At 37.4% G+C, this 24,294-nt stretch overlaps 1 protein-coding gene across 4 annotated transcripts in view; it reads left to right on the top strand.

The window, feature by feature from the left end:
• cntn5 (contactin 5) overlaps window positions 1-24,294 on the top strand; it is a 196,739-nt gene that overhangs the window by 78,985 nt on the left and 93,460 nt on the right. For all 4 annotated transcript variants that reach the window (XM_012868315.3, XM_021319398.2, XM_036149690.1 and 1 more), the window contains exons 3-5: window positions 1,419-1,628; window positions 6,872-6,995; window positions 7,103-7,278. In XM_012868315.3, coding sequence (XP_012723769.2) covers window positions 1,419-1,628; window positions 6,872-6,995; window positions 7,103-7,278 — 510 coding nt within the window. The remainder of the gene's footprint in view (window positions 1-1,418; window positions 1,629-6,871; window positions 6,996-7,102; window positions 7,279-24,294) is intronic.

The following is a 24,294-nucleotide window of genomic DNA, read 5'->3' as shown; positions in this document are numbered from 1 at the left end:
GCACTGAATATGCATAGAATCGCCTCGCAATCTTTTAACTGTTGTCTATACTTGTAGCTGCTTTGTACAGTTTTCCCAAATTATCTCCCATCTTTCTATCTTGGGGGAACATTCTTTGTTTAATTTTGAGTTTTAATATTTATAGTTTAATGAAAGCACAACCCGACGTCTCATGAGCCTACATGAAAAAGAGTGAATTCCTCAACGCTTTGACAGTAATGATGAGTGACAGTCTCAGCGATAGTCCTCTTTCTTTTTTATGTTGTTGTGGATATAGAGTGCAGTAAAATAGATTTATCCTTATTGTAAGACAATCAAGGGTATTTATTTTTCATTTTGGGAAGTGCACATCTTTACCAGCAAAGCATGAAAGTGAATTTTTAGACAGTATACCAAATAGCACCTGGACAGCTATTGTATAAGAAGAAAGGTCAGGACATTTTGCAACTAAATTCCACCCATCTGACACTCTGGCATACGCAATTTGATGTCCTGCTAAAGACAAAGTTTTGGGGCATGAGTTACCCAGTTAGAGGCTTCAAACCTATTCAGCACACATAGGTGCCACTGCTTCAAATTTGACCTACTTATTTTGTAGTTGTTGCATTAATGACCCAAGAGTATCCTTACTAGCTCCTAGAGGTGGGTGATATGGACCAAAAATAATATCTCAGTATGTTGTTTTTTTTTCACGCTGAATGCTGACATAGCAAAAACAAAAAACTGCACTGACTGTTAAAATATAAGCCTAAATGTATGTATCACATTTGATACATACATTTAACCCACATTTTCTCTAAAACATGTATTGATATTATAAGCTATGTTTTGTTGTGTGATTGTCATAAAGACAAAGTTTATTTATTTTTATTTTTTTTAAATATGTTATTTCCTGTAACTGTAAATGGAAAGTGTTTGTGTTCAACAAACACTGCAATCTTACGCAAGACAAGATTCTTGCAGCAAGCACTAAACGTTAATAAAGAAGTCTCAGAAATACACTTCTCAAAACTATCTTTTGCATATTAAAAAAGGCTTTAGAAATATTCCATAAGGTATAAACATAGTTTCATTACATAAACCTTTTTTTTTTCTCAGAGCAGTTTTCTGACATTTTTCCATTCATTTAATTTACAGCACTGTCTAAAGTGTGGTACTTTAAAAATGTCTGTTTTCTGCTCCTCCAAAGAAAAAGAAAAAAAGTTTATCACACGATAGTAACTGGTTTCATGGCAAGCAGGATATGTCTAAAAATAGATTCATTGCACTGCTCTCTGTTGTATTGCATTGTTGCATTGTTATTTATTCTTCAACTAGCTGACATATCCATGTCTTTTGTCTTTGCCAAATTCTTTCTCGGTCCCACTGAAATATACCAAGAAACATAACTCTGGGCTCTTTCTGTTCTGTCCCTCCAGAGTTTGCGCGAGCGGTTGCGGCGCGGCCGATGTCATATGCAGCAGTGTTGCGAATGAGACAAGACAGCTCTTCGTCAGTGCTCAATTCGCGCAGCAGACCTCGACAGCAACACAGCGGTGGGCTGGTGACTCCTGGCTGGCCTGCTTTCTCCAGTCACCCTCTGTCAGCCCTGAGTCTGCTCAGCTCTCAGGAGGACCTCAGGAGTGAAGGTGAAATTAATTTTGCAGTCAAGCTCATGCTTTATTTGGCCTCATCTGAAACAATGCACAGCATTTTTGTTTTAGCTGTAAAATTCCTTTCAACGGTTAACAAACAAAAAAATAGCTGTACACAAATTGAATATGTAATGAAACATCTTATTTAAATGGGAAGTTCTAGAAGTGTCTCTTCGTGCAGGATTGCGTCTGTAACTTTGACTAAAGATAATGAATCGGAAAGCACTCATTGACATTAATTACAGACTGTGATGTTTATCTGTTAGGTAATTACAAATTGAAGAGAAGGAAATCAGTATATATTAAAAAACAAAACAATCAGTGCTTTCTGTAAAGAGTGGTTTGCCTAATTAGCTGTTAAGTTTAACCCTCGAACCTCAAGCGGGCGACTTCCTGTCATAGGTCCAGGATCATGTTTTCAATCGTTACCAAATGTCCGACCAGATCCTGTCAAACTAAGGTCTGAATTTTCGCGGTTATGTCCGTGCAGAATAAGTTTGCAAAGATTGTAATGGTTTCAGCTCTTTCCACAAACAAAATGTATGGCCAAGGTACTCCAGAGTTTAAGTCCTACAAACATGATTGGTGTGAACACACTCTGCTTTCTCAGCTCCCCGCCAACATTCTGGCCTCAGGTTTTGGGCACGTCTTGTCTGCCTGGATTTGATCTTGAAATGTATCTTACCTTTCTATTATCACAGTGCATCGTCTGCACTGACCAGGTCACGGCCTTTGTGAAATTGAAGTAGGCTCATACCTGTATTCAGCTCCCTTTGTGTTCTTGTCAAGATATAACGGATATCTTTGCCCAACAGAAAGTTGTGGTCTCTCCTCACCCAGCAGATAACCTAAGAATAAGAGGAATAAATGATTTATAAAGCCATGTAAAAATGTTCACACCTCAGGTTTTTTTTCTTCTTTTTTCTGCATTCTCTTACATTCCCAACAAAAAGAAGTGCATAATTCATTATTTTCAGGAAAACTATACATGGTTTTTGGAAACAAATTTAACAAAAACTGAAAAGTGTGATATCCACTTGTGCTGAATCACCCTAAGTCAATAATTCACATAGGTACCTCTTTTAAAACTGCTCAAACTAAACTCAAGATTGAATAGATTATGTATGGAAAGAGCATTTTTCAAGTCTTGACTCATGTTTACGGCAGCTGGCCCATTCTAACACACGGACATACAATACTTGGATCTAAACCATTCCTTTGTTGATCTTGCTACATGTTTAGGTTTATTAGGATGCTTTTTAGGGGGAACATCTGCGCCCGTATTTAACGGGTTTTCTTCCTGGATTGGCCTCTAGTTAGCGCCATCCATCTGTTTATTCCTGTTCCTTCTAGAGAAAGCACTTGCACAGCATGATACTGCACAGCATGAAGCACAGCATGATACAGTGTTTGGTTTATGTGGCAGTAAGTTCTCAGTTGACTAGACCACCTTCATCCAAGTGTTTCCCATACATTGTTTGTAGTGAATAACTAAACGGAAATATAATGTCTTTCTTTCAATGCTGACATTCTTTTTTTGTCACTTGTCCCTAAAAGTATAGCTGCACAAAGAGTAGAATTGCAATTCGTCATTGCATTATCAATCTGTGTAATTTTGCAGTCACAGATGAGTGCTTTGATGCATTATTTATTTTATTTAATTTTTATTAACATGCATTGGAAAGCCGCTTACCAATAAAATACTTTCCAACTTAGACAGACTTCTACTGTCCTTTATCTATCTGTTATAGATCTTGGTGATCCAAGTTATAAAGCATAGTGTGAGTAATGGGAAAATCCCAATGAACCAGAAAGGGAGTAGTGATTAAAATATGTGATTGTATGTGATTGCTTTATTGCAATATGCTTGAATAAAATTGCAATTTGATGTTTTTCTAATATAGCGCAACCCCATATAAAGACCTTTTTTTTTATTGCGCTACTAATAGTTGTCCCACCTAAGGATTCTCCCACATAAGGTGTGGATCTCTGCATTTTCTCCAGAGTTACCATGGGCTTCGTGGGCGGCTTGTCTTAATAATGCTGCTTCTGCACATAAAGTCCCAATAAAATACATTGACGTTGGTGGCTATAATGCGACAGTGTGAAAAAAAGTTCAAAGTGTGGGAATAATTTTGCAAAGTGCTGTGGAGATAAGTATTTCTTGAGATTAAAAGCACACAGCAGGGCTCTAACACAAATCATTATTCACTTTGTGTTACTGAATCTGAAGTGCTACATTAAATCTGAAGGGGTTTCTTAATTGACCGACAGGATCTGAATGTATGTAACAAAGTAAGACGTACTAAGAGTTGGTTCGGCGTCAAGATAGCACCTACTGCATCTGCACCCTTTTCAGGCATCCATATCTATATGTTTAGCCAAACTGATTGTTTTTTTGTTTATATTCTGATGTCATGATCAATATCTAGCACTTTAACTACAAAGGTAAAGCTGATGCCTATCCAGTTGCAGTGAAAAACTTGATTATTCTCTCACACAGGAATGATGTTAAGTGGTTAAAATAGATGCCACCTTTGATGCTTTAGAACAAGGATAGCTTTCAGGGCTCAGCCAAAAGTACAACAGCAACCACAACCAACAAACCGACCAATCAAATATTCAAACATTATGAAAAATATCTTATCAAACATCAGATTAACATGTATTTTTTCAGTATTTATCGTTTTCCTGACTTCTGTGCCGTATTGTAAGTGGTAATAATTTATGTTTGAATGTGTCCTATAGGTTAAGTTGCACAGCAAAGTTAATGTTGACCATTAAATAATAAAGTAAATATAAGTCATGTGGTTTTGTTTTTTTCAACTACATAATTTCAGTTATATGGGTTAGAAGCAATCAAAATCATTTCCAGTTTTAAAAAATTTGATTAATATTTAATTAATGCCTTATGCGTTTGTTGATTTGTGGCACTTTTTAAAGATGTGTGTGATGCATGTGTTTTTAGAGAATCTTTGTTCCATATTTTAAGCCTCTCGTGTTGCATTCCAGTCTCTTTTATTGGCCAAACAGTGAAATAATTGTTAGTCATTTACTTATTTTAGTGTTACAAAGCAAATGCGCTTAATGGGGGAAAAGTGCAGGATAACACATATGCAATTATTTATTTTTAAACTCAGTTTAACTCTATAATCCATATGGTTTTGTTTGGAATAAAAATTATTGTCACTTAGTCACTCAGAGCTAAATTGGATAGATGCAACAAATCAATACAGTTGAGTGTATGTTACTTAGAGGACAATTAAGCTCCATGGAAATAATGTGAAAGTGTAGAGAACTCAAGCTTTTTCATTTCTTTTTAACACCGCCAATGCTTCAGACTGTGGGTTGTAACACAGCATGCTTTGCAACTTAATACTGATGAATTCTCCTCCAGTGATTGGGATATTACCTCAAAAGCGTTTCATTTCCCCGTAGAGCAATGCAATGGTGACAAATGCCTGGTGCAATTGTATACACACAGTGAGAAAAAAGCCTTGACTCTAATCCTGACAACAGATCCTTTCTAAACTGTAGCAAGTACGCAAGATGACATCCATGTCTGCATGGAGAGGTGCTACAAATCAACCTCAAAGCCAGTGAATTTTATGTTTTAAAAGAAAGGGCCATATGGTTTACAAATAAACTTGAGACGATCTGTTTGCTGAATCCACTGTCTCGACGTTGTTGTCGTTCTTGTTTTTACATAAGAAGTACCATTCAAAAGTTATTTTGGAAATAAGATTGTTGCTTCTTCTGTACATTTTAAAGTTCAAAAAAGCTATATATATATATATATATATATATATATATATATGTGGCAAGTTGTCTAGTGCCTGACTCAGTCCTAACTGAAGGCCTTATAGAGCAGACTAAACTCAATAAGTAGAAATGATTTGTAACAATAGCTGTCAGACAGTAGAACTCGATCAACAAACATGCTCAAGGTTATGTAATTTGAACAATTTGTGTTTGTCTTTGACTCCTCTGGAGCTTCTTCATCTATAGCAAAGATTTAATGAAGAGGAGAAAAATTGAGAATTTTGTTTGTGTATTTTATCTATATTTTTCTGTATTTTATCTATATCAAAACTGATCAAAATATGAGTAAAAGAATGGGATGCAGATTCAATTCTAATCTTTTCAAACAAGCCACGTTCAGTTATGAGATTGTAACGGTTAACCTGGAATAAAAATATCACGGCATTAAACGTAACCCTAACCCTTTAGTCAGAACAGTCAAACAATTCTGTTGCTAAAACAATAAAATTATATTTTATTTATGTTAAACTTGTGTATTTCATATGTTATGTTGATTTTGATAAACTAAGGTAAAGAATACACAAAAATACAGTCAAAATCATAGTTTTCACTTGCTTACAGGATATTCCACTTTCTACAGTGCTGTGTTTTTTCTAGAACAACAGTGGGAGTAAAATAAGCTCATAACAGCTGCTTAATTAGTCCGACTAATTGCCTGGGTAGAAAGCCAGCAGTCAGGTGCTTGACAGACATGTTTGTAGTTTGCCAAATGTAGTTCTAAAATAGTTCACTTAAAATGAGCTTATACATCAAAACAGTCAGTTTTACAGCCAAAGACATTTCTAAACAGGTAAATTAGTCTGGCTTGTAAGCAAGGGGGGAATGTTGCAATTTGTCTGCTGACCATCAATGAACAGCAGCAATCGAAAAACCTTGCCAAAGTGATAATCAAGCCAAGGCGATAACTGATGTTCACTCTGTTCTCTGCTCTCCCAAACTTGGCTGGGAGCTTTTCACTGCGAAGTTAAAATCTCACTTATCTCGCTTAATTCACTTAACCTTTTAGGTAAACTGCGCTGGGTCTAAAGGTGTGAATGTAACTCGGCAGTAGCATACCGGAACCAAAGAAAAGTGGTATTATAGCTCAAAATCAGACTGAACAGTATTAACTGTATGGTGTCAGAGGCTCACTTCACACATATGTGTAATTTATTATCTCTCGTTTGGGCTTTTTGCAAGCATGCTTGCTAGTGCCTTTTTAATAGTCTGAAAAGCCTATTCCACCTGCACCCTGATGCCATTTAGCTTTTTCCCATTCAATCACAGCATGGTGCTCTGCATCTTTCCATTCTGTTCCTATTTGTAACGTAATTGGACTGTAAAACTGATTGGCACTCCTGTTGTGAACCACATAATTATCGTCATCTCTTTCTGTTTTCCTTTCTTTTTCTTTTTTTTTTTTTTTGTCTTTACAGAAAGTGAAGAGTTTGGGCCTGTTTTTATCCAAGAGCCAGATGATGTTATTTTTCCACTGGATTCTGATGAAAAGAAAGTGATGATGCACTGCGAGGCTCGGGGGAATCCACCACCCACATACAGGTGCCTGTGTGTTTTTTTGTCTCCATTTTTGATTTAACACCTCATTAGTATGCAATTAATCACAAACATATTAACATTCCCTTTTCTATGTTTATTTTTTTTTTCAGTTGGTACATCAATGGGTCAGAAGTGGATTCAAAGACAGACTACCGCTACAGCTTAATTGATGGAGATCTCATTATTACAAATGCGAGCGAGGACACTGACTATGGGAAGTATCAGTGTCAAGTTGAGAACAGTTATGGAATCATCCTCAGCCGAGAGGCTCTACTTCAGTTTGCATGTGAGTATTCTTTAAACTTCCTCCAGCTTGGAACGCGACAATATGCTCTGTCACTGATGTTATTTGAAAAGTCATCACAGTTACCGATATAATCACCATGGTAACACGCGGCGACAATAACGAGTCTTGATTCTTCATAATCACAGTTTTCAGTAAAATATGTTGAAAATCAGGAGTGCTGCAAAATATATTTTTTTTCCACATCCAAGTCAATTTTTAAGTCTCTAATGACTCAACACGTAATTCTCATATTGGCTGCATGCCATATAATCTGATCATGAATTTAAATCTTTATCCTCAAGCATAACTTTATTCATCAACTTTCAATAACCTAATCGTTGTCTTTTTCAAGAGCACTCAATAAGAAAGTTGATGTTTCTCTATTAAAAATATGAATATGCGTAATGGAGAAAAATCCCCCAAAACATTAAGTAGAAATACATTGATATCAGTTAATGGGAAACATCTGATTGAACTGGAATTTTTTTATTTTTTTATTTTCAAGAACCAATAGTGTCCTTCCATCGAGGTAATTACCATATGTTAATGCCATGCTCAAATTCTCCCCTCCTGTATTACGTAGGACAATCTATAAGATTTAGAGACCTTTTTTTCTGCTGTGAGTCAGAAGAAGATTTGCATCATTATGAAACAAAATCTAAATCTGCTATTCTTTCTTGTAATGTCTACAACATTACAAGAAAGAACAACATTACAAAAAAGCCTTTCCAGGTGCATGGTAAATTGCCAAATAAAGAGAAAAGTGAGTGAGAAGGAATATTCCAAATTTTTGTAGTAACACTGTAATTATGCACAGTTTAAATTATAATTTAATTTAAAAACCATAGAGAAAAGTACAAATTTTTCATGGCAATCAATAAAATGGGACTCATTCACATGTAATTTTAAGTCAGTTACACAAAAATGTAATATTGTCCCGAACTTAAAAAGAGTTTATTCTCAAAAGTATACTTTTTTTCTTCTTCTATGAAAACGTTAATATGTTGCCACCATTTTTCCACATCTATGTGAAATTTTTGCGGCTTGGTTATAGCGTTGAATAGACTCAACACGTTGTGCAGTTAGGTTTAGCTGGTGAATGCAGCTCCCACAGGCTCTGTCTGATGCTGTATAGTTACGCTGCTAACTGGGTGCGTGCCCTTAAACGCTGTGTCTCAGTGGTAAATGAGAGCCAAAAGGACATTTTCCCCCGCTAAACCCCCTGGCCCACCTCCAAAGCATTATCAAGGGCTAAAGGCGGCACATAACAAAAGAGCAGGGGTAAGGAGCCCAGAGGAAAAGGTTTTGCTGGTGCACTCTATGTTTCCCTTAGAGCAATGACCATAACAGTGTTATTGGTAACTTACAGGAAGCGTGCTACTCTCACTCACTGAACTGTGAACATGCAGTGGAAAGAACATTACATGGCCTTCTCTGTTTTCTGGGAACAAACTTTGTGATGTAATTACCTAAATGACAAATGCCTATATTAATCTAAAGCTGTATTAATCAAATACAGGCCGTGCTTCTTGTGACAGTTAAAGTATTTGAAAGGATAGTTATACCTGCTTTTTTGTTTTTTGTTTGAAGCTTGCAGGCTTATTTTTAGCCAGGCTAATTGCTGAATAGCTAATGAATATGTGTTAGGCAGGAAGGATGACTTTCTAGTAAACATGATCACATGGTGGAGCAAAACTGACTGGATGAAATAATTAGAGAGAAAAAAGACCCTTCTGTAAGCTTTGGAAAATGTTGTTCTAGACCACTTTATTACAAAATGTGGCTCCTTTGAAGGGAAATATCAATGATGAATGAAGGATTTGTGCATACTTTACACAGTCCTATATATTGTGGAAACATTGATCTTAGTGACACATAAAAAAGACAATGTCGTTTTTTTTTGTTTTTTTTTACAAACACACAAATAAAATTAAAAATGAGCAGTGTGCAATAGGTTTTAGGTCTCCACCAAATATTTTGTACACATAAACGATGTATGGGAGCCCAGTACAATAGAATAACTTGGAGGGTGGCAATGTCTTTGTTTGGAATTCAGATTAGCATACTGTGGGGAAGGATTTGCTTCAAAAATATATTTATGATTTAGTTGTTTAGTTTGTCAATGTCTGAAGATGCACATCACAATTCTTTATAAAACTTAGTCTTTGAGAGTGCCACAAGTTATGTTAGTTAAGTGCATTTTGCAGTCTTTATGACTACCTGATTGTAAAGAAGCTGCTTAAACCGGCAAGATCTTTTATTTCATTCCGAGAATTAAGTGTTATGCACATGTATTAAGTTTTAATAACCAGTCTATATAAAGCTCATTTAATGTAACCCCAAAGTATCTACATGAGGCTAAAATCTGGGTCTTCCTCCATTAGTTGTCAGACAGTCCTTGATATGTTCTGGGGTGTTGCCATGTTGCAGGGTCCAGCTGTACTCTCACTTTAAGCTTTGTACAGCTGGTCTCACATCATCCTCAAGCACACTTTGATACACGGTTGAGTTCAAGGTGGACTCTGTGATGTTGATCTGGTCTGCGTTCCTGGAATGCAATGATTTAATTGGTGTATGCCGAGGATATCCGCTGTTCTGCCGTCCATAAATCAGTTTTCGACTCATCCTACCCAAATGAAATTGTTGCAGAAGTCCTGGACTCTGTCTGTATTATCTGGAAAACTTTGGCAGACTCCTTGCACACCTCCATCAGACGTTATACTTGTGAAGCTGCCCTGTCATTGTAGAAACATGCACTTTCCTGCCAACAGCAGCAACAGCCTGCTGTAGGTCTTGTGATAGTACAGGATTTTAGGGCTTTGGAGAATTTGCTTAGCCTCTTGCAGCCTGTTCTGTGGATGAACTTGCTTGGGGTGTCAATCCTGGGTATTTTGACAACTATTACAAATGTTTTCCTCTTTTTAAGACAGTTTTTTATACATAGAATGGAACTTAAAATTATTTTATGACCCCATTCAAGGCTCCTAAATATATACTTTCTTTTGAAGCCTCTTGTCCACCTAGGACTTACTCAAATGTTGTTGGTGGTACCTCGGACCCTTTTTAAAAATCATGGTGATGGTGCTTTTCAGGTGGTGGCTCTTTGGAACGCTCTCCCTGTGTTTTTTTGCTGCTCAGAATCCACAGCCTCTTTTAAGAAACACCTCAAGACATTTTTATTGGTTAAGCATTTGCCTTTGCACGTTTTGTGTTTTTAAATAGTTTTTGCTCCCGTGAAGCACTTTGTGATATCAATATCTGTAATCTGTAAATGTTACTTATGTACTTCCTTACAGCCTGCGCATAAATGGTTTAGACGTTTTCCTTCAGGTTGGCGCTATTTGCTATAACCCGCCGCCACAGAGACAGTTTTGTGCCCCAGGCTGTCACTGTGATGAACACAGTGAACGCCTCACAGTCGAGGATTCAGCTACACTGGTGTGGAACAAAATAAGCACGCTTGCACTATCACAACCTCCCTTTTCTCTTTTCATATTAAAAACATATGTGTATACCGTGCTTAAATATTTAAACCTTATGTGTGTACGCTGTGAGTGCTGTAACCAAAGTCATATTCCTTGATTGTGCACGGAATCATGGCAAATAAAGCGGATTCTGATATAAGACAGACTGTACTGGCAGGCATAAATACCCAGATGGTAAAGCACAGATACAAGATTTAAAAAGAAAAAAAAATAGAGTGCTGCTACGTTAGGAGCAACATGAGCTGCATTTCAACCAATGCGCCTTCATCTGTCTAGATCTTTTCCTCCTCCTCACTTTGGTCAAGGGTCACATATGTGTGTTGAAGACTGAGCTTGAGAAATGCAACCTGTCTGAGAATGAGCGGTGTAACATTTAGATGCTCATTTGTTTGCCTCGTGCTGAGAGCGGGACAGTTTACTCTTTTGCATACATAGCATTCGCTGGCTTGGATTATCCATCAAATTCATTATCAAGATGTTTTCCTCGTATTTTTGCTGACATTCTGTTCCTCAGACGACAGCCGTGCTTTTGAAACCACCCTTACTTATATAGTTGGGATTTCAGGGGAAGGTGTTTAAGCTTTAATCGTCCACATTTTCATCTTTCAAACAAAAATGATTGTGGCTGTGATGATTAAAGCTCAGACCTAATTTGACTGGCACAGCATAGGAGGGTTTTATGAGCCGTGTCAGTAATTGCTTGCTTTTATAACAGCCAGCATGAGGGGCTAGTTTATGAAACCCCTGAGCTATTGCTGCCAGAACATGGCTCCAACTAACTTGAGTGTACTAAGGTAAATAGGCTATTCTTAAAATTCAAATCATGTGTTTTTCCCCTGTTTAACCAAGTGATTCCCAAAGATTTGATTGCTTATTAATGATTATGTCATGTGACTCAAATCCAGATGAAAATCCAAACAAACTCCTCTTAACTGAACTGGCTCACTACAGTTAATAAGTGTATGCATTACATCACAGGTCTCCTGTAATACGGTGCAGCTACAAAATGTATAATTTCTGTCCAGCCTTAATTTTGTGTTTTCCACTCATGAACTTTGGGAGTTATAAGTCACAAACAGACGTTTACTATTACATTCTTAGAGCAGATAAGGCAGATCGATTTATTTTTCCCCTGAGGTCTGACAAAAAAAATAAAAGTTCATTCAATTTTATTTTTTTCTGAATTCTCTTGCTCCCCCAGCCACACAGCAGTTTTCTGTGATGGCTTTTCCATCTGACCTCTGAGTGAAAGTGCTGAGTTGTCCACTAAAATCAATAGCTTTAGCTTACAGTGCTTGTATTTATTGCAGAACTGAACTGAAATGTAGTTGCCATGCAACCAGTAGCTTTCTTCAAGATGTCATTTCCAATCTGACATCCAAATTGGACATGGGGGCAGTCTGAGACAGCAAACAAGCAGCATAAAACTTTAACCATGTCCAACAGCAGCATTTTATTTCATGTGTGTGGCCCACTGGCCTGTCACTTCCTGCTGTTATTCAAGACTCAGTGTGAGATGTGCATCTGCAAAGGTACACAATTAAGGGGGAATTTTTTTTTATCTGTGTCTGTCTATATTAGGCATGTCCTGATCAGAATTATGTTTATTTATTATCCCCGATACTGGTCTTGGTAATTTAAGAATAGATATTTACCAATATCGAGTCCCAATCTGATACTTAAATTAAAATCTGTGTCTTGTATATGCAGTAAAATAATATATTTGTCCCAACTGCAGTTTCTTTTTAAATGCATAAAAAAAAATGCTGGATTCAGGAAATTGGTAAGCAGGAAGTCCATGACCTTGTTTAGCAGTCCCACAGTAAATACAGTGATGTAATTGTTAAAAAAAATAAAAATAAAAAACTGAAAAGTGAAGGGCTTTAAAAAATATGACCCAAAAATAATATAAAGCTATATATGCAGCACCTGGACAGATTATATTCAACTTTTCTGCATTCCCAGAGAGTTCACAACAAAATGTATTTAAGGGATAAAAAGTGGATTTAGCATGATATGTTCCCTTTCAGTTCTGAAAAGGTTAAATAGGTCTAGCTTTATCATATTTCTAAGCTATATATCTCAGAAGCCTGCCTGAATAAATTCATTTTGAGATTTAATTAAACAAGACTTAGATTAGTGGTGCAGCGTAGCTCCAGAGGGAGCTGGTTGCAGGGTGTGGAGGCTGCCACTGAGAAAAGCCAGATCACCCCAGTGTTTAAAACTGATCTGAAGACCTCAAAAACTTAGATATTCAGGTAAATAAGGTTAGGCCAGTTCATTAAGTGCTTTAAAAAACAAACAAAAATGTAAAACTTCTTCCAAGATGGACAGGGAGCCAACGTGAGGAGGAAAGGACAGGGGCGATGTGATTACGTTTTAGATCTGCAAAGTTTATGTGCATGACCTATGATGCAGTTGTGCTGGAAATGGACTGTATTATAGGTTGTAAATGTTAACTACTAGTGGTGGAAAACACCCCACACTGCTCATTTGGGAACGGGACAGACATGATCACAGACAGCTGACCAACAACAGATATTGGGAGCTGAGTTTTGTCATGGACTCCGGTGATAGCCAATTTAAATTTAATGATCTGCTCATCAACCTGATCCCGTGGACAGCATGGTTGCTATGACATCGCTGGACTATGAGTCTCGTGAAATAGTGTAACGTAACCAGGGTCTAACTTAGTAATGAATGCATTAAAAAATATAGAGTTTTGAACGTCTCTGCACCCTAGTTTGCTGCACAGGTCACATCAAACATTATACGTGAGTCTGCACTAATGGTTCAACTCAATTCCCATCATGTAGTACCTGCTACTGAGTCTAAAAGCTACTTTAGAGACAGTAAAGGAAAGAACAGTTACTAGATTACGCTGTACTATGAACAACTTCAAAACAAGAACTAGACACATACTGACAGAGGACGCCAAGACGTTCTCAGGTATTTCTGGAAATGTAAGTGTATAGTTGTGGGAGAGAAATCAATGAGATGCTTTCTGAAGTACTTCTTTGATTAATGGTTTGTTTGATTCAGAAGACATCCAAGTTTCCTAATAGAAGAAGTTAGTTTGCCAAAATATTCTCCTTATTTTAACCAACATGCGTGTTCTGAATAAAGTGCCCAGTTGCTGTGAAATCACGTCATTACTAAATGCTTCCCATCTGGCAGCATAATAATAGTCAATGTTCTCTGTTCGTGCTCTCTCTCTGTTCTCTCATGTACACAAAGAATTAACATCAGTAAAACGTATACATTTCTCACGGATTTGATTTTTTTCCTGATTTGCTGTTTGAGAATATATTTTTTTATGTCAAAACAAAATCCCAGAAGGCTGGATGTTTACATGATCTGTTTGATCTTTGAGGCTTTTTTAACAACAGTCATATCAAACGCAGCAGTAACATAGTTTTGTACTGAGCTTCAAAAAAGCACTTGCCACCTTACAGATTTGTTACACTTGTTTCAACTCATTAAACAAAGCATAATAACAGACAAAGATAACCAGACTAAACACACCTATCTCAACCAACGTGCCCTACCCAACTACAACCCCTTTTCCTTCTCCCCTTCCTTTGGGTTTTTTCTTTTATCTGAATGTATTTAAAGTTGATCTCATTGCCACCTGGACACACAGTGGTTTTAGTTGGAATTTCACCCACGGTATAAACTGAAATATTTAAAAAAAATATCTGGAAAGGTGTAGGTAGTGCATTAATTCCATCTTGAAAAATATGAGGTCATCCGAACCACCCAGAGTTCAAAATCAAACATGGCTGCTGCATTGAAAACCTACAGTAAAAGTTGTATGAATTATGACAAAAAACTTGAATTGACTTAAATGAACATTGTGGAAGTTTAAAAGTAAATTTTTCCTCCTGAATACATGCCCTTACCATTGCACGACGTCTAAAATGATTTTTTCTCTGTTTACTACAGTTGCCTCTATGGGCTCCATTAGTCAATTTAACGGAGAGTGATTTCAGGTTATATTCTCTGGGTGTTTGTGTGCGTGTGACTCGCTGCGCACCCTTGTTCACCTACTTTGTTGAGTATCCGCCGTAATCATTGCATTAGCAAGAGAACAAGGGCTAACTTCAAGATCTATAATTTTCTTACCTCAAAAGACATTGTGCCTCTAAGCAAAAGGCCTGTGCAGTTGCAGCAGTAGATGCTTTTCCTCTTCTCCCATGCATATGCGCAACACTAACTTCTGGAAAATCTCTGGAACATGCTCCATCCTACATAACTTTGCTTTTAATAATAATCGTCAGCAGAGATCTGTTTGTACCAACCTGCCAACTTACAAGCAAGTCTTTGATAGGATGTACGTTTGATTTTTGATGTCTGTCGTTGACTCATTAATGTTTGCTGATCTTACCTGGTGAAAGCGGTGAATGCCTAAATCAGATTTTTACAAATTGGCATTGTGAACTAAATTTGACTGCATCGTATTTTAATTAGGATCGAACTGGAATGTATGCTAATAAATGTAATTATCTACTGCAGACATAGATTGATTTGATTATCTGCACAGTGATGGACTGGCGACTTGTCAAGTGCACCCACCTGAATGATCGCTGGAGGTAACACCACCAACCCCTGTAATAAGCATTTTCTTCATTTTAAAATACTGTAATGTATTATAATAATAATAATAATAATATGTAGTATTTATTGGCCAGACACAAACATATAAAACACACCAATGCACTATAGATTGTTCTTTTTATTAGATTGGTGTTGGTCACTGCAGAACACTGTCTTTACGGTAATTAAAAACTGCTCTATTTGTGTTCTGGTTGACCTGAAAACTCACGCTGATGCTTGGCTAAGATTTTATTCTGCAATTCCAAAAAGGTTTTGAAACTTATCAGCAATGTTCTACTAAGAAAAATTCTGAGAAAAACTTGACGTGTGAAGGCATGCATCAAGTCTTAGTAATACTTGTGCGCTGCTCTTTGCCAATTAGAGCCAGTGATTGAAGCAACATATGTTTGTATTCATAGATGTGTGCATCTTGCTGTGATTACTAAAGTTTGTGGATGTTGTGCCTTGGTTGGAGTCTGATAGAAATGATTTCCTCAAGCATATTCTGAGATTACATGTTTGGGGTCATGCGTGGTTGACTGACAGGAGTGTGAGCTGATATGATGGCCGCTTGTCACACGTCATCCTCACCTGAACCCCTTTTACAAAATGTTGGATTGTCTGGCAGACAGTTTAGTCAGTATACTGTTGTTGGAGGCTTGACAGGGAGTAATCTTAAGAGATGGAGTAATGACAGACCATGCCAGGTTTTAAAGGGTTGCCGCAAAAGATTTGCCTATATTTGTGTTAAAGTTCCATGGCTGAAATTCGTCTGTTTTTCTGCTATTGTTTACTACTTTTCATTCTACTTTGCTGTATGGTGACAAACACTTTGTGACCCAGAGCTCTGAAACTGCAGCCCTGAAGAATCACTCACTGAATAAACATGCTGCTCAATAATACAGTTGAGACGGTAACAAATCCCACAGCTCACCTTTTACAACTGTTGTTTTGGTGCCAACTGCCTAGCCAGCCAGCATGTACGGTTTTTGATTCTGAGTGCACCAGTGCTAAACACAAGGACTGTACTGTAAAATAAACACAAAAATCGTTATTCACACTATCCCCCAAAAGTGAACTTTTCCACACTTTTCACGTTATACGATTTAAATTCTAATGTATTTTACTGGGACTGTGTGTGATAGACCAACACAAATAGATGCATACTTGTGACGTGGGAGGGAGAAGATTAAAAAGTTTTCAAAGAATTTAACAAATAAAATAAGAAGTTTGGTGAGCATTTGTGTTTAGTCACCCGGTATCAAGGTTTTGTAGAACAACCTTATTTTTTACCACAATGCAGTGTATTACAGTTACTCAGAATAACTCATTACACAATTATTCAGACCTTTGAAGAAAGGCTAAAGCCCACTTAGACTGTGGCTTGAAAAAGGATGTTCACAGGTGGTCTACACCCAGAAGTAACCTGGGTTTAGGTCCGGACTTAAATCATCTTAAAATATGAATATAAATTGATCAAAACCATTTAGTTGCGGTTCTGGTGCATGCTTTGGGTCGTGTTAGTCCTAGAAGGTGAATTCAAGTCAATAAAATTTAATTATATAGTGCCAATTCACAATACGTCCTCACACGGCTCTTTACAAAGTCAAATTCAATCAAATCATACAGACAGATTGGTCCAAAAGTTTCCCATCTATGGGAACCCAGCAGAATGCATCGAGTCTTGACAAGCAGCATTCACTCCTCCTGATAGAGCGTAGAGCCACAGGAACAGTCGTCTACATTGTTGATGGCTTTGCAGCAATTCCTCAAACTGAGCATCCATGAAGCGACAGTGGAGAGGAAAATTCCCATTTGTTCTGCGTTCTGACCAAATGCCTCTTTTGCATCAAAAAAAGTGTTGGACGCCTTTTTGATGCTCAAAAGGACGCAGCTGATTGGATTTGTCAGGATTTGTGTATACATATTACTGAGAGTCATCAGCATAAGGGTTGAAATTAATCCCATGCTATCTGATAATTGTTATCATATATGTAGAAAAGAGAATTGGCCCCACAACTGAACCCTGTGGTACTCCACAAGTGACCCTGGAGTTTATTATTTATTATTAACATGAACAAAATGGGCTCTGTCAGGCAGATAAGATTCAGATCAGCCTGATGCTTTTCCCTTAAGCCCTTGAGCACGTTTAAGTCTTTCTTGGAGAATATTGTGATGAACTGTATCAAATGCAGCTCTGAGATCTAACAGGACAAGTACTTCTGTGTGCCAGTTTTAAATTATTTTGCTACTTCTAACAGGTTTTCTCTTAGGATTGCCCCGTACTTCACTCTACCTTCACATCTATTTGGTTCAGATTGCTGCTGAGAAAAGCAACCAGAGAGCATGTTGCTGCCACCACCATGTTACAATGAAGGAATGTTCAAGTTGATTAGCAGCTAATGTTACATTTTAGTGTGAAGCTTCAAAAGTTAAATTTTTGTCTTATTAAACCAGAGCACCTTCTTCCATGTGTTCTGTATTCCCTGCATGATTTGTCCCAAACTGCAAGCAGGACCTCTAATGGTTTTCTTTTGACAGAAGCTTATTTTTCACTGCAATGACTTTCAGCCATTACCTGTGATTTTGAAAGCCCTCCAAACTTTTCAACACAATTTTACCCAAGTAATTTCAATTTCACAGGTTCCACACTATTCTAGATAAAAGGTCTCCGTCTGGTAGTAGGTAAAGGACATCACCCAGTGATGCATTATCCATCTTATCTTGTGAACAATTGACAGCATACAGACTTTTTTGTTGGGTTTTGCTCATTTGACCTGTGGTTTGTTATTACCCATTGAACTGGAGTCGTTGTGCAGTTTTCTTCTCAACTTCCCAATATGTCATTAGGCTGAATGAAAGACATTTTCTTCCTTGTTTTAGAGCATAGGAAACAAAGCCCACATATTATCAACAGCTCTTTTCACAGACGTGAAAAAAATCCCAGGTATTCATATCCCAGGACTATCGGTTAAAAGGGGGCTAAGGGCTTTGTTCTTGCCATTCTCCAGATTTATGGAGTTTATGACTAAAAGTTGTCCTTTGAACTGGTTCTTCCTTTAAAGTCAAGTCAGGTTTATTTGTATAGGCCCTTTAAGTAGCAAGGCGGTTCAAAGTGCTTTACGTCATGACATAAAAACATCAGAAACACTTTGAAACACTCACAGGTTGTGAGACCAGTAACAAACATTACATTTTATCAGATGAAAACATCAACACACGTCAATTATGTTGGTCGGTGTTTCTGTCATTATGGGTCAAAAGCAACTGTAAACTCTTGGGTTTCAATCTTGATTTAAAGGAACTCAGTGTTTTGGCTGATTTGCAGTTCTCTGGAAGTTTGTTCCAGATTTGTCGAGCATGAATGCTGCTTCTCAATGTTTGGTCCTAGTTCTGGGTCTGCAGAGTGGACCAGAACCAGAAAATATGAGTGGTCTGGTGGGTTGATACAGCAACAAAAGGTCTTTAATGTATTTTGGTGCTGAGCCGTTCACTGATTTATAAACTAACAGACGTGTTTAAAAGTATATTCTCTGAGCTACAGTGAGCCAGTATAAGGACTTTAGAACTGGGGTGACATGCTCTATCTTTCTTTTTGGTCTCTTCTTGCGTTCATCATGCTCAATGTTTACTAATGATGGCATGTAAAACTCTGAGGCCTTCGCTGAAAGGCTGTGTTATTACTGAGATTAAATTACACATAGGTGGGCTGTGTTTACTAATTATGTGACTTCTACTAATTTAACAGACAAAAAAATAAATGAGAAACACAAATGCATGGCGTGCTTTTTGGATTTGGATTTGGAAAGGAAAAAATATATAACCACCATGTATCATTTTCCCTTGACACCACTGGAGATAGGCACCAGCCCCCTCTGACGCTGCCAGGATAAGAAAGCATATTAAGGATGGGCAGATTTTCTTTGCTCCACTAATAGGTTTTACTTTGTTTTTGTTGTGTATGTGTGTTACATTGAGAAATATCTGTGTGCTACAACAACAAAAAAACATTAGAGAAGATGGCAGTCTTGATTTTTGTTAAATAAATATTTCTCAAAAAACTCCTTGAACTCCACAGTCTAAACAACTTTTTGCATAAAAGTAACTAAAACAGCTCTGAGCCTGCTGTTCATCCTTGTTATTCTCCCATTACTCCTGAAATGCAAAGAAACCCAACTCTGCAGGTGCGGTTCATGCGTGGAATACATAAAGCTCATTCAGCTCAGCCATGTCGTTGGTGTTCCTTGTAGCTTATTCATATGTATGTGTAAAACCTTATGGTTGTGAATACTAAAGGGGAGATGGGCTGAGTGTAAAAGGAGCATCTTGTTTCTACAGGGCTGTGTTCTGCATGTTCAGAACATGTTTGATAAATTGCAGCTGCTGTCTCTTCAGGGTTTTTTTTTTGTGCCTTTACCCGGCGATAACGAGAATTGTCTGCTTCAACACGAGTGATGCACACTTGAGATACAGCCTTGAGACCATTTTGTTGTCTCTGTTGTGTCTTCTACACAACAGAGACAACTGGAGTTTGAGGAACTCCACCCTGGCGAATTGACAGCGACACCGAGAGCAAAGGAGACAAGAGAGGAACAATTGAAAGCTCTAAACAGCTTGTATACATTGCCATGGAAAACTGTTGAATTTTGATTATGAGCATAATTAGAGGTTGTAAACTCATTATAGGAAAAGCAGCCTTATTCAATCTTCTTGCTTATCTGCCAATGATACAACAGCCTATGATAAATTAAGAGAGGTTAAAAAATGAATGTATGGAAACAAACAGTATTTTCTGAAGATAGACTACAACGTCCTATGGTGAGATCATTTTGAGTCTAAAATTAAATTGTTGGATATTCTGTAAAAAGTTAAACACATGTCTAACTTTACAGTTAGTTTCTAAACAGTTTTTTAACACTTTAAAGTTAGTGTAGTTTATTAAATAGGCCTAATCTAACTGAATTTGACAGTTGAATAAATGTATTGAACTAAATATTTGTACCTAAATAATCAATTACATGATCAGTCTCAGTCTATTTGTCTCTTATGGATGAACTGGTTAAATAGCCAATGACCTAATTCCATTGCATATTTGAAAAAGCAAAGAGATGTCTGTTTCTCAGATAAAAAAATAAAGTAAAGTAAAATAAAGTAAAACACACAAATTACTTGCTGCTACTACTTGGAGATAGAAAACACATTTTGAATAAGATTTAAGGAGGTACGTAAAACTTTATTTATGCAGCACCTCTCAGGTCTCCAGACCTGTAGTTCTGACGCCCTTCTCTCAGCTGAGAAGATTATTCAACCTCAAAACAACATTTTAAACCAGCCTAAAGTTAACTGTCTGGAAGGGAGATTAGGGCTGGACGATATAAAAAAAAAAAGCATATAGATAAAATAGAAATCATTTTGATCGATATTGATAATTATCAACATATTCAAAACATATTTTAAGTGTAGCCCTGGACATTTTATGCTGTTGCTTAATGACATATTTTTAGAAACAGAACACACAAACACTGGATTCAAACTCAACCCTTTATTCAACTAACGTTTTACCAAAACTACATTTTTTTCTTAAAAAAAAAAAGACAAAAGAATGCTCAGTCACTGAACTCATTGAATGGGGCGGAGCTTGGTGACAGAGCATTCCTGGGTCTGATTGTGATTGGTTGGGAGGATATAGCAACTGTAATATTAATCTACATGGCTAGAATGCAAAAGGATGGAAAATTTGTTCTTCTATTGAAGTTTTTATTGACCCCTTTTTTTCTATTATCAATATATGTCTATCAATATATATTGTTATTAAATTATCGTCCAGCGGGAGACATTGAGCGATTTGTCTGGCTCAGAGATTTGCCTCACTCACTTTGGTCTGAGAAGTGGGGGGAAATGAAGCAAAAACAAAACAAAAATCTGCTACCTGATTTTCACTAGATTAAATGAGCATAGCAACTCATGCAATGCAGACTAAAAAAAAAAAAAAAAAAACATTGACCGCACCTTAAATTGATCAAGCTGACTAAGCTAGTTCTGTGGTTCTGCTTCTCTTTGTTTGGGTCTCAGAACCAAGGAAGGAGTCATCATGAGAGTCTGCTCAACTAGTCAGAAGCTCGCTTTGATAAACATGTAGCCATATCACAAAAGACAGCCTATAAGAAACAATGGGCTTTCTAGACTCAGGGACGAACCCAGAATGTAAAAACCAACTCGCCTTGTAGATAGACAGGAAGGTGTGGATGTGTGTGGGGGCCCGCTCGGCCCTTATTCTACTTCTTTGTAATGCTAACAGCCGTGCAAGGATGACTGTGTTCTATACAAAGCACAGTTATCCTCCATGCATCCGTTTTCTATACCTGCTTATCTATGCAGAGTCACAGGGAGGCTGGTGTCAGTCACCAGCAGTCAAAGCACAGTTATGTTGTAATCAATTATTATGGGAACCTCCTGCAGCACGGCCACCTATTTCTTCTGCCCACGCAGTTTAGTGCTGTTTAGTTTGTCTTGAGGTCTTAAACCTTTTGGGCCTGATCTTCAAAGATCCCAAATGAGAATGGATTGCATTAAAAGCTTTCGGTTTTCCAAATTAGCAAAATAAGAGAATTCAAATAATTAGTGATTTAAAGAATTGGCAAACTTCTAGGCATGTTTCTCTGAGACTAATACTTCAGAGATATCACAATCTCTGAAGGAGGTTAGTCTTACACTGCTGATGGTGTAGATTTTTGGTCTTTCTTCCAACAATTTCTTGCTTTTGCTTGACATTATTAAAGCTTATACACTATGTAGAAAAAATACCTGGTCACTGTAACCAGAGATCCCACATGTCCTACATATTATTCTTGATTGTTTGACAGAAAAATCTGTTTTTTCGTAGCAATGTTATTATTTGTTTTAAAACGTTAACTCCCCACAGCAGTCTGGTGTCAATTATTTGCAGGCTGTTGTCCAGTGCTGCAAATAATTGACATGTTTCCTGGTAATACCAACAAAAAACGGCCATAAGACATTGCATAGCGATGTCATATGTCCTTAAAGAGGTAAATTCAAAATCTTCTTTTAAATACAATTCTTCAGGTTCCACAGGAGGTAATAAAAGTTCCCTGCTGCCCACATTTGAATGCAGAACCTCCCCTCACGCTTTCCACATATCAAACGGTGGGTGTTTATCTCTCTGTATGAAGCCTTACTTCTTCCCTTTTTTTATGGCCTCTCTGCACATTTTCATGCAGCGGCTCAACCAATTGCTTTACCTGCTTCCGATACATGGGAACATGATTTTTTTCTGTTAATAATCCAAAGCAGTAGTGGTTTAGATTGCTTTGACATGGATGCAATCATGCACCCTATTTGACTTGCGTTGTGCAGTGTACTGACATACAACGTGTTGAATTTTAAGTGTTTATGATGCAAAGTAAAACAAATAACTCTGAATCAATTTGAGTCTGGTTGGTTTCACAGACTTTATGGGCTCAAAAAGTGAAAAAATAATATTTCCAGCCCTCCTCTACAACTTCTCGTCCAGAGGTTTGAAATTTCCAAGAATTCTGGTCCTGGCTCTTTATATTATATCCATTGGTCATGCACTGTGTTCCTAACATGATCCAGTTGGATGCTTATTTTATTTTTTTGCTATTTTTGTTTTGAAATTCTGAGCCACTGAACTTGCTCTTGAGCTGCTTTGTAGCCACGACTTTGAAGGCAGTAGGCAGGATGGAGGGCCTCTGATCTTTTTCCCCAAAGAGTTCTTCTCTCTCCCTCTGCAGACGCAAGTATGGCTGAGGCTCAGGTATCGAGCCTCTCTAAGCAGAGCTGCAGTAATGTCATTAAAGTGTTGCTCTGAGTCAGGCATTGAAAGATCGACACAAACACACGACTCTGACATATTCTGCAATACCATTTGTTAATGTCAATGGATTGATTCGACGCTGACCTTCGCATGTGTGATTTACAATGAGCACGTTTTAGGAACGCTTGCTGCAAATTTCATCATTGGCTGAAACATTTAGACATATACATGCTGACTTCCTTATTAGGGAAGCTTTAATGAGTATTCTGTTTTATATCTTTCTAAATACATGAATACATGAATAATGAATCAGCTCTATTTTTGGCTAGTTTAGACATTTTTTCACCCTTTAATCCCCTGTTATAAGATTCCTCTAAGATTAATCTTTGTTCATTTTGACACATTACAAATGAATTTATCCTAAACATTCGACATTGTTAAATGACTATGGCATCTAGATTACACCTCTGAAATGATATTATGATAGATCAGTGGCATTGATTTCTCACTGATAACGGAACTACTTCCTGCCTCAGTTGGTAAATGTCATGCTTTCCACTTGCCCGGAAATGTTTCCCAAAGACAACACTGATTAGTGAGAGGCGTAAACTGGACAAGCTAAGCTCTGACTTTCTGCCTCGTTGGGACACGTGTGTCAAAATGCAAAATAGAAACTCTTTTGTATTTGTTGACTGAAGTAATTTTTCTGGTAAGACGTTTTTCCCTGCGCAGAATATCTAAACTAAAGGGATACCTAAATTATTGCACAAACACAACTACAGTAGCATACATACAGTATGCTACTGTACAACATACAGTAGCTTTTCTTGTTTGTTCGTCTTGAACAAAGCCCACCAAAACTGTACTGAACCGTGACTTTAAAATCAAAGTACATACCAAACCTACATTTCTGTGTACCATTACACCCTGTCTAAATCCTTGTCAGCTGATGAGTTAACTAGAGAATGTTGAGATGAAGGCATGGCAGCTCAATGGACTTTTGACTTCTTCACTTTCAAACTTCATCCGTTTGAAAAAAAGTACGTGGCTGATGACTCAAAAATGTTAGGTAAAAATATGTTAGAAGCTGCCATGTTTGCAACAAACGTACTCAGTGAAAGTGTGTAACTTAAGGAGCTT

Source organism: Fundulus heteroclitus, chromosome 18 (assembly GCF_011125445.2).
Source record: "Fundulus heteroclitus isolate FHET01 chromosome 18, MU-UCD_Fhet_4.1, whole genome shotgun sequence".
Lineage (NCBI taxonomy): Eukaryota > Metazoa > Chordata > Actinopteri > Cyprinodontiformes > Fundulidae > Fundulus > Fundulus heteroclitus.
The sequence above is the reverse complement of the archived record's forward strand: the minus strand, read 5'-3'. Positions and strand labels throughout refer to the sequence as shown.